Here is a 12,060-nt window from a genome sequence, read left to right as displayed (position 1 = left end):
TTAGTAAGGAAGTGATATGGTCAAATTGTTGTCTACTGTGACTAGCCTTGCCACTGAATAAAGCACATACCTTAAGGCAGCAAGTAGTATTTTGGCACTCTGACCAGAGTTGTATTCCTGGTTTTAAAGTCTCAATGTCCTGAAATAAAAAGATTGTGAGAGACAGCTGAGTATCATCAGCATATTAATGAATTGTAATACCATCCCATTTGAAGAACATTCTGAGTGGGTCATGTTTAAAAGGGTTGAAGCTAAAATCGATCTTTTAGGAACACCACACAGAACAGAAATATTTCCATATTTTGAGCTGTCTCATCCAATTTATTTGCTTTTGATTAGAGATATATGAAAAGCGCTATCAATTAAGCACTGTTTGAGAGTTTAGATCAATTTTTTAAGGTCGATTGTATAAAATGCTTACCTACACATCAAGTAGGATGAACAGAGGCAGACATAACCTTTGTCAATAACGAGGTATTGATCATATAGAATTCTTAAGGTGGCAGATTACAAACTTGTCTTAGCGGATTCCTGACTTGTAAGTAGGTTATGATTTTCAAAGAAAGTAGTCAAATGTTTGGAACACATTTCTTAGTCACTTCACCCAATTGTGGTAAGTTGCTGACTGGTCTGAATTTGGAAAGGACATTAGAGTATGCTGAACATTTCCTTAAATTTGGAGTAATTTGACCCATTTTAGGATCTCTGAAAAGAAGAAATTTAGAAGTGAAATATTGACGAGTTAACACCACAATTTTTAAAAGATGGTTTTGGTTAATTTAGTAGGGATAATATCTTCAAAATATGGTGGGTGCGCATATCTCAGGCATTACAGACGTTGCTTTGGGAGGGTGGCAACCCAAGGATAGCGCTGCGTAAGCTGATGAGAGGGGTGTATGATGGGGGGCTGGCCCTCCCGGACATACAACTGTACTATTGGGCCTCACAGCTACAGATAGTGTATGACTGGGTGTACGCAGCAAGTTCGGAGCCGGCTGATAGAGTCGACAGGTGGGTCATGCCAGGGGGAAACTAAAAGCCACTCCTGTGCGCACGGAGGCCGCGAAAGGGCTTGCCATCGCATACAGGGGTTGTGATTCAGTGCTGGAGGGAGGCAAATAAATTCCTGCGGTGGACGGCCTCCCTGACGGGTAGAACCCTGTTGTGGATCAGTTAGCAGAAGAGTCTCAATTGACTGGCTTTGGGGGATGGAAATTAATAGGCATTGAGTATTTGGGGGAACGTATGGAAAGGGGACGCCCCTCGATCCTTTGACTATCTTAAAAAAGAATACGACCTCCATGATTCTCAACATTACCACTACATACGCCTTACTGATGCTCTACGCTCACACATACATCAATCCCGGACTTTTCCCCCATGGAAGACAGGCTTCTCCTCGATAACATATTGGAGAAACGCACTTCCACAATCTATTGTAAGCTTATAAATGACATAACTGAACCTCTAGTGTCATTGTGGAAGAGATGGGCGGGTGACTTAGGAGCCCTGGAAGATGATGATTATTGGCAGGATGGCTTGCAGAGACCCCGCGACATAGCAATTCAAGCTAGGTTCCGATTGGTGCACCTAAAAATTCTACATCGAGTATATTACCCCCAAACTCAACTATTTGCCTGGGGAAGAAGTCAATCGCCCCTCTGTGCGAGGGGATGTCGGGGGGAGAAGCACATTCTACCATATATTATGGGACTGCCCAGAGATAGTGCCCTTCTGGACTAAAGTGGTGGAAACAATGGCAGCGGTAGGTGGTTCACTGGTCCCGCTAGAGCCCAGGTGGCTATTACTGATGATCAAAGGTCCAGATATAATGATCTGGCGAGCAATGGCAGCCGGGATGGCAAAACGTAACATAGCTAGTGGCAGGGGGCGCAGACGCCTCCGCAGTGGGACCCGTGGCTGTGTGATCTAGATTGGTGCCAGAGAACTGAGGAAACCATTTACAAGTCTAGGGGTTACATAAAGAAATGGAAGAAGGTCTGGGGGCCTTGGCGGAAATACAGGGAACTGAGGGGTGGATCAGGGCCATGTGTATGAGTATAAACAGTTCTACTTATGTCTACGACGGCCTTATACTGTATTGTGAATTGTTATTCTACCACATGCTATATGAACACTGTCTTGTACTGTATGATACTATGAGCACAGTTAATAAAAAGAATAACATTTAAATATATGGTATTTGCCTTAAATTATTTGCAACTTGGACAGATTGTTTGGTGATTGGATCAAACCAGCGTCAGAGGATATTTTGGAAGTGAAATTAATCCTAAAGTCGTTGCATTTGAAGAGTGAAGAAGATAGACTTGTATAATCCAGAGAATTTAGTACTCATTTTTACAATATTGAAGAATCCTTTTGGTCTGTTGAGAACATTGTTGATTTTGTTCTTCATATATTGAGATTTTGTCTGGATAATGACTTGCGTATCAAGTCCAGAGCTCACTGAGGATATGTCTGGATTCTGTTCAGCTGGCAAAATGGCTTCCTAATGTTTCAAAACAGCTCTCTTGAAAGTATGTTGTTATTTTCAAGGATTGCTTTAGAGACTTGGAGGATTAATAATAAGAATACCAATTAAAACATTAAAAACACATTCAAAGTTAAGAATGTCCAAACATTCTTTGATGTTAAGAAACTAAAAAGGAGCAAGGAAAAGGAAATGCTCAGGTTAAAAGGTCCAAAGAGGGTTCAAGAAAGCAAAGGTGAAATCCTAATGGCAAAACTATGATAAATAAGTTAGCTATGTTTGAGAAGTACAATTGTCTTTACATGTAAATGTTCGCACCTAGCCTCGTTTGGAGGAATACAAACCCTTCCCCAGGAGCTGTCTGTCATTAGGGGATATCAAAGTGCCTTGGCGAATCTTAGGCCAGTTGGTCCATTTCTTTCCGGGAGGAATGTGTAGTTTAATGTCTTTTGTGCAAAGAAGAAAAAGAATGGACACCCACATCATGATGGATTTAGTTTGCTGGACTCAGTAGAGCTGATCACAGCACCGTGTTGCTAAAGCACACCTCCCCGAATCCCGACAGTGAAGATGCAGTTTTTCATGTGCATAGAAATGCGTTTGCTTCTGTTTTGGGTGATCTCTTATCTTATCTACATTCTCTTATTATGGGGTGCAGTCTTGGCAAGAATCTGTAGATACCACTTGCTATTATTGCTTATTGAGATAGGACAACCATCCCACTCTCTTCCCTCAGTGTCAAAAAAATTGGTCCCCCCTACAACAGGCCTACCCACTGGAAATGCTGTCTGTAAGCTTTATAAGCTGACTTGGGATAGAGGGCTTGACCGGTATGCCTGGCCTAAAGATTCTGAAATGGTGCCCTCTACCATATGAAGACCATTTAAGATGGAGCCTCAACCCTAACAATAGATGGCTTCTCTGTAAAGACTCCTGTGATATCCTAAAAGACCTGATAAGGGTTCCATGTAGTTGGCTCTTAAAGATAACATAGTTGTAACCAAGCCAGCTTAATGGCCTCTGAATTTTAAGAGGATATGGGAACCCTGTGCCCATCTGCCTCTGCCAAGTAGCTGACAACATACTTGACATCAACCCCATTCAATGTGTAAGCTAATCTGTGAATGGAACAGTCTCTATTGATCGTCCCAAAATGCACAATTTAGGCAGATCTGGTTTACAGGGATTGGGTAATATGCTTAAAAGATGTGGCCTGACTGACAATACACGGTTAATTTTACATTTTCAAAGTGACAGGCACACGCAACCAACCCTGCTCTACTCTCCTGGTGCCCAAAGTTTGGACAAGCACAGAAATAAACAAATTGATACTTTGGTGAGCTGGCGGTCAGCGCTTCAGGCACATTTTTAATATATGTATTGGAACTTTGCATCATTAAATAAAACTGTGTGTTACAACATCTTATTTCCCGGATGTGAGCTAAATAAACATTTTCCCAGAGTCCATGCGAAGTATATAGCATTGTTCATTCTCCATCTTCTCATTAAAAATAAAAACTCAGATAAAAAATAGTAATTCAGCTGGTACTGGTAGGATGTTGGATTTTGGTGTATCAGTAGTGATTCATTTTAGAATGTAGGGCGTGCACAGCTTAACTGTTATGGTGACTTTAAGAATCTCTCAGATGTGTGCTATTGGAGTCAGTGGTACCCAACTAGTTGAACTGCACTATTAAGAGTCATTCTTACTCTTGTAGCCTTGGTCCTAGTTTAAAGGATGCATTACAGATCTATTACTTACAAGATAAAATTACTGGGTGATTGACAAAAGCATTTATGAGCATAGGTGGTAGTACTAATGGAGTACTCTTACGTACTGGTATATGCCCGGGGGATCGTCCCGAGACATCAAGCTCTCTATTAGTAAAAGTGCAAAGAGGGCTCAGTACCTTCTCTGTGCACTAACTGTATATGAATATCCCCATTCTATTTGCATTTAGATGTTTTGTAGCCAATTCACAAAGCTGTGTAAGAGTACGTAAAAGAGTTCTCGTGTAGGAATTGGTTTAACGGTTTGTGCTTTTTTTTTAAGACAATGAAACTGCAGAACGATGAGACTTTTATGTAAATGACAGATTTTGTTTGGTTATTTGCTTTTATCTCCATCAGAGCCTCTTCTTTTGATTGTCATCATACAAAGTAAAGTAAAAAAACACAAATCTAGCACTAAAAGCGACTTAAACACAGTTGAAAATAACATTCCAGCACTAAATTAAAAGCATCCAGCATGTAAAAGAAAATATGAGCTAACGTAAAAAGGGTTTTTTGTATTTTTTGGGTAACCAAGCTGAAAGGTCAAAGTTGTAGGAATGGGTAGCTAAATGCAACAAAACTACCTTTGTAGAAGGTGAGATGCCATAAAGCGCAATTGCTTACTGATGGCAGGTATATTCAGTTTTCTTTTCAGAGTGATACTTTGGGATAAAAATGAACACATAACCTGTTCAGTGGACATCTAAATAACACACATTTGAAACTGAAACTCAGTTTGCAATTGTTGGCTAAATATGCATCCCCAAAGATAAGTTTTAGCCACACATCATTGGAACTGCTGAGCTTGATGATGCGTAGTGGCCGGAAGACAGACCAGTTGATTATCGAAAAAGAAAAGACCTAAAAATGGCCGACTACAGCTATTGCATCTCAGCTTTTCTACTAATATCTAATGTGTACCCATGCTTTCAAGAAATGTGCACTATGCAACTTTACATTTATACATTTCATTGCCAAGAATAATCTGTTTCACATTTGAAAGCAAGTTCATGAGACCATAGTGGACACAATTCTGTTACTATTGGCTGAATTAAAGCAATTAGAACAGAAAATGGTGCCGATGTAGTAGAGCTTAATACTGTTTGTAAATGTTCTTATTGTTAGGTGAGTATGAATCCCACAAAAATAGGGAAAACACTAACACGATTCAAAATACATCACAATGACTCACTGGAAAAGAATGACACTGTGTAGGACATAAGCATATCACATTTTTAAAAGCTTTTAAAGCAGTCAAAATTAAGAATTGTCTCTGCTTTTTCATCTTTTGTTTTGCAGGCTGGTGGCTCCCAAGTCATCTTTACTAATCCGTTGGAGATTGTGAAAATTCGGCTACAAGTAGCTGGAGAGATCACTACTGGGCCGAAAGTCCGTGCCCTCACAGTTATGAAAGATTTGGGCCTTTTTGGCCTTTATAAGGTAAGAATGTTGACAATGTTATCACAACTCAGCAACGTGAAAAAAGATTTTTCAAACTTCTGGGAATTGCAGTCTACCAAGTTATTTCACACTTTTCCTCCACGTGACTGAGAGTGGCATATCTAGAAATTTTAAAATGAGAATTATGTATTTGGCGAGCCAAATTTTTTTTTATCTGAGGCTTTATATCAAACCATGTATACATGATATCTATTGGATAAGTATATGTGAAGTTAGACCATCTTTGTCACATGCACTATCCCTTGGTAGTACCATTGAACATGGACCTCAGCATTCTCTTGCCCAGTCATTTGCCTCATCAGTAGTGGAATTCAAATGAAAGAACTAGAGCTTGATAAGATGCATTTCTGTAATATTGGTCTCAAAAGTCTCTCGATAATTGCCTAATATTAGTGGCAATTGACATTGTCAGGGCCTATAAACAAAGATACGGTGATAGTTATTGTTTAATTGCACTGTGAATAGTGCTTACCTTTTGTATGTTATGCTAAAAAATTCCAAAACGCAGTTCTAATTCATTATGGCTTTAATGTACCACTCCTTTTTTTCTGTAATCTTTTTTCATTTGTTTTGGAAACCGCTTTTTTCCACGACAGTTAATGACATGCATTATTCAGTTATGTTTAAATATTATATTGAAAGAAGTCAAACAATATGCACAGTTTCTTTTGCCCACATATTGTCGGTATGCATCTTTTCCACTAATATGAAGAATTCTGTGTTTAATATGTATCCTTCTTTAAATTCTTGACAGACAGATTCTGGGTCTAATAATAACGTTTACCTATTGACCAACTGTGCCTACATCACTGAAATTCTTGCATATAGTCTGATACTGAGAAATCACCCATATTGAGTGTGTTACACTTGACCCGACTGTTTCTAAAGTGTCTCTTTTTTAATTGCACTAAGTGAATATCTATGACGTTGCAAGTTTACTGAAATCCTTAAGTTGCACTTTACAATATTTTGTTTTCAACATCAGCCTTCTCTGATAGTATTTTCTTCATTTCTTTTTTGCTTTTTTCAGTTTGAGGCACACTTTTTGTATTCACCTTGAGGTCATGCTACTCTGAGGCATACCTTTCTTATTGCCAAGTCCTGGAAACATTCAATCAACTTGGTTCTGTCTTTCTGTTTTTAATCAGGTCCTTAAGCAGCAGCATTGATGTTACCACAGGAGACACTAAACTTTATCTTACATCACTTTAATTTATTTGTGATTTCTAGTACTCTCGATTAGAACGGTTACACTCCAGCTTACATATTTCTGTACATAGATGCAAGTTGCCTATCTGTATAAATCTCTTCAAACAGCCATGTCATTGGCTGTCGAGGCTTGTTTGAGGGCGATGAATCTGTTGATTACCCGGACCTCCCACCCACTCTCTGGAAAGATTAAGAAACGCTCCCCTAGGAGTGTTTTTTTAATTAGAGTGAAACGGGGGAAGGGAAAGAGACACAGGAGCTATTTGCAGCATGAGCATGTACAGTTACAGAATCTTTGTACATGGGGCCTTTGTACTCGGCCCTCCATGGCAGATATAGCATCAATGAACTCTTACACTAACCGAGAACCCAGGACACCAATGAGCTGTAAGGTGGAAGCAAGCGATAATCAGCATAAACCACAAATAAACACATGGGCTGGTTTTCTGGTATAAAAGACCCAGGGACAACCGAGGGGAAAGCAACACAACAAAATGGAGCGAGAAGAGACCGGAAACTGAACGACAAGCATTAATCCGCACAGTAAACCAAATTGTTTCTAAGCCGCTTCTACAGTTCTAAGGGGTTTAAATACCAACCCAGAAATTACTGCCTAACCCCATAAGTAAGTAACTCCAAGCTGGAGAGCCTTCTAGTCTACCCTCCCCAACCTTGCTAAGCACAGTTTTTCACAGACTCCAATTCTTTATCCTGTCAAATAACTGTGTGGGTGCACTCACAGACTTGTTCTTGTTCAATGATGCATTATTCCTAACCTGAGTGCTAACAGTTACTTTTTCATAGAATTCAGCTACTTGGTTCCTTGCCATGATGGCTGGATTGAAGGACATGTATTTTTCATCTTCTCTTCCTCTGTCTCTCATAGTGGCGTTTAACACTGACTCGTCCTCTGACTTTTAATGAAATCCACACTCAGGGCAATACCGAAGTCTGAAAATGTTTATTAACAAAAGAAAAATAGCCTACAAATCACATAATCAGGGGGCAGGTGGTTCCCCTGGCACCGCGTGAGTTTAATCACTAAAGCAAACATGTAGAGAACACACATTTATATGTTTTCATAAACCGGTTCAGTGGAGATCATATGGTGAAAAAGAAGACAATGCAGGTGCAGAACTTAAATCATGGTATAATACACCGACAAATCGATACAAAAATGTAAACTTTCAGAGCTGAGTATGCTATTTGTCATCTTAAATACTAGACATGAAAGTGATGCTTTACTCATCAGGGACGGGGACCTAGTCACACTAAGGGGATAATTTTAATTTCCACACCACAAAGAGTTCTCTTCTGAAGGGTTATACTCAGTGGCGGCTGGTGTACTTTGAAAGTGGTAGGGCGGTAGTTTACACAAATGTGCACATTCAACTCTATTTCAACTTCACAACAAAGGATGTTAGTGACACAGTCACATCCCAAGAAGAAATTCGATCACTGGGGAAAAAATGTGCAGTGCCTTTTTAATTAACGTAAACCTACATGCTTGTAATACAGGCGCACAGGAGCATGCATAAAGCACTGAAAAAGCTTGGTCTGCGGAGATGGGGGGGGGGAGTTGTTTACAAAATAAACAGCGTTAGAGTACCACTCATTTTGGATTCCACCCTTCTCTCGTTTTGCGGCTTCAAATGGCCCAAACGTGGGGAACTCTTAAAATAGAAAAAGTTGTAGAATAGAAGCGAGGTCATGTAACATTTGTATCTGCAGTCGGTGTTGTCATTTGTGATCCAAAATGTGGGGCTTGGATTGGAAATTAACCAAAAGCTACCCCGTTTCTCCTAATGCATTGAAGCCAAACCTGATACACACGCGACTTAGGCAAATGTCTGTTCATCTGTGCTGTCTGTAAGCAAGTAACCTCTGATCACAAACCTCTTTCAAATGTGAATTACCAATCAGGCAAATGAGTCGTGGGATTTACAAAAGGCAATAGTCACCTCGGGGTCAAAAACAATATACGTCTCTGTCATATTCCGTCATCATCGCGGCCGGCATTACGGGTGGGGGGTGGGTGGAAACGGTGTTGTCGGGCTGCGTAGGGGAGGGATGGGGGGAAGCGGGATAAATAAAATAATAAAAGTCTTAACTTACCTATACCTTCCCGCCTTCACGTTCCGACTCCAGACTCCCGACTCCCGACTCCCGCCGTCCTGTTCTTGAATTCCCATGGTGCTCGTCGTCACGCAGGAAGGCTGCAGGCAGCCTCCCTCCCCTCCACCACAGCACAGCGCTGTGATTGGTTTGGCTGGCTGCCCCAACCACGTCATTTCTCTCTGTATGCTGCAGCATACAGAAAACAGGGAGAGTGGGAGGTGTTACTCGAGGGCAGTGGGAAGCGGCTTGCCCACTGTTGTTAATACAGTTAATACTGTCTGTTTGGACAGCCTCTCAGGCTGCCCAAACAGACAGTATTAACAACAGTGGGAAAGCCACTCCCCCCTGCCCTCGAGTAACGCCGCCCACTCTCTCAATCATTAACTTCTGCTTTCTCGCCGTGCGAGAAGGTAGAAACAAATGGTAGTTCTCTACTATTTGTTTCTGCCTTCTCGCACGGCGAGAATGCAGTGGGGCGGCGCCCAAACGCCCCATGGAGGAGCCACCACTGGTTATACTGAAGAACTCTCACCAGGGTGGAGCTGAGCAAGTGCTGCCATTCTCATATTTAACGTGCCTGGATGTGCTTACTGAGATGCCTGCTGCAGAAACCCGTACGTCATCAGGACACCTTGCTCTGCTTTTCTGCATCTCATTAGTACACATCAGATCCAAAGATACAACCAAGACATTCTGGCTCTTCAGTTCTCCATTTTTCCACCAGGTGGGTGACCCAGAGTCTCTCTGGATCCAAATGCATGGAACTGGACAATATTCATATTTCTCATGAAGGCTTGGAAGACCTTGATCAGTGCTATGCTTTCCTTTTAACCAAGAAAAGGGCATTGATGCCATTGTGTGCATCAAAGGCACCTATCCTCAGAGCATGCTTGGACATGAAGACCCCACTCAGAACTCACCAAACGTATAGTCAAAAATGCAGTAAGCGTCACTGTTAGTGGCCCATAGCCAGCCTTGATTCATGGTCCTGATTAGGATGTTAAAATATGTCAAAGCGTGGCTACAAAAGTATGTGGTGTTATTCTGGAAACCAACTGCAGCTACATACCTGTGAGGTATAATCGCCTTGTATATTCCATCAGAGAGCTGACAGGCTTTGCCAAATCATATATTTGTATGGTTAGAACTGATTCCTGTAGTTGGAGATGTCTATTATACAAATACTGACCCTGATGTGTCAATCATGTAGGAGATTGCCTTTTCTCAGTGAGCTTTCCAGGGCATATAGTCTCATTCCATCTGAGAGGCCATCATCCGTGTAACTGGGTATTCTGTTGGAGGTGTAACTTACTGCCAATACAAAGCCCTACACTTCCACACGAGTGCAGTTCCCAGATTGTGACCTATCATCTTTGCTGGTAAGTGCACACATATTTGCATCTGAATGATGAGTTAATTCAGCCACCCTCTCTGGGAATGGGTAAGTGAATTTCATTGTGGTCTTGAAAATCTTATGTTCTTAGCGTACCATCCGAAGCCCAAATCCATTCCACCTTAAGCGATCCCGTTTTGGGTAATCATAGATGCCACATGGGGTGGCCTTTCTCAGTGGTGCTGGCAACATTTTCAGAGTGGATATGGTGCCATCAGTGTTACATCACTGAAGTCACAGGGACTGTGACAAATCCAAGCGTTCATCAAAGAACAAGTGTAGCAAATGCATTCAGCAGGAAAGCGGGTTGGGTGTAGTATGTAGTTGGTGGTTTATTTTGCAGCACACTTCAGCAAATATATTACTAAAGCATGATGTGTTAGTGCACGCTGATTTGCAAATAGACTGCTTTCCATTGAAATGGGCACCAAATTTGCATAGACATTCAGTATTATTGGAAAAATATAAAGTGCGCAATGATAATGTGTAGCAAACAGGTTTCCGAGAATATTAATCATTTGCGCATCAAATAAAATATCTTGATTTGTTTTGATCATATTAAAATCTTTGTTTCCATCACACTTCAGAATTAAAAAAAATTACTTTATCTGTGCTTTCCTAGCTTCTGATATATTTTGAAATATTTGTACAGTTCAGCTGGAAGTAATTCGATTTTGTTGTGCGTGACAAAAAATTGGCATCACACAGCCTTACCGTTCATGCTCCCCGTACCCCAGTAAGATTGCTTAACAGAATCCTCTCACTTTCAAGTCCAAGAGAAGTAAACACCAAGCTCCATGCTAAAAGAATAATCAGCAGTTTGACAGACGTACCTGACATTTAACCTCTGTCCCTGAAAGGCCCAGACCAGATAAAAACATAATTTTCAGGCATCTTTATTGCTCATTCACCTTCTGAAATACAGCATTGTAATTTTAAGGGTGCTACGGCAACCCTCTCCCCCACCCCTACTTCCAGCGCCTACGGCTTTTGTGCATTCAGGAAACATTGCCAGTAAGATGGTAGTTTGAAAGGCTTATGGCTACCTGAATAAACTTTGTATCGCTAATGAATGACACTGGACATTGCCTATTCCACCTCTATTGTCGAATATATGTGTGCTGATCCACGGGGTAAAATAATTTTATTTCTTCAGATCTCTATTGCACTGGCTTGGCAACACTATTTTCTTATTGCATATTCCTTTTATATCTTTTCGCCTGAATATTTTTGTCACCCCCCAACTTGTCTAGCCAGCGCTATAAAAAACCTTTAAAATAAAAATAAATAAAGTAAGCTCGCTGAGCAGACCGCTTCTGCTGAACATCCCCTACCACAGATTAGGGGTTTAAACAAGAAGTTATAAGTTTGTATATTAATATTCATTGCATTTTTCCTTCATTTGAACTTAGTTTGGGAACTGCTCTGTTGTGTTTTTATAGGCTTTGTTAGACGTTTCTATCTATTAGTGCCTTGCTGAGAAACTATTGCAACAGAACACAGCAATATACACAATCATTAAATGCATCCATGTGTTTCCCTTCTGTAAAAAAGTACAACGAATAAGAGGACGCCTTCATAGAAATCATGAACCTAATATGTCTGGTTGTGTAAA

At 40.8% G+C, this 12,060-nt stretch overlaps 1 protein-coding gene across 1 annotated transcript in view; it reads left to right on the top strand.

Moving 5' to 3' along the window:
* SLC25A12 (solute carrier family 25 member 12) overlaps positions 1-12,060 on the top strand; it is a 486,415-nt gene that overhangs the window by 417,519 nt on the left and 56,836 nt on the right. Inside the window, exon 14 of the mRNA XM_086956111.1 lies at positions 5,564-5,704. Coding sequence (XP_086812237.1) covers positions 5,564-5,704 — 141 coding nt within the window. The remainder of the gene's footprint in view (positions 1-5,563; positions 5,705-12,060) is intronic.

Source organism: Lissotriton vulgaris, chromosome 2_1, assembly GCF_964263255.1.
Source record: "Lissotriton vulgaris chromosome 2_1, aLisVul1.2, whole genome shotgun sequence".
Lineage (NCBI taxonomy): Eukaryota > Metazoa > Chordata > Amphibia > Caudata > Salamandridae > Lissotriton > Lissotriton vulgaris.
Note: the sequence above shows the minus strand (reverse complement) of the source record. Positions and strands in the feature narration are given on the sequence as shown.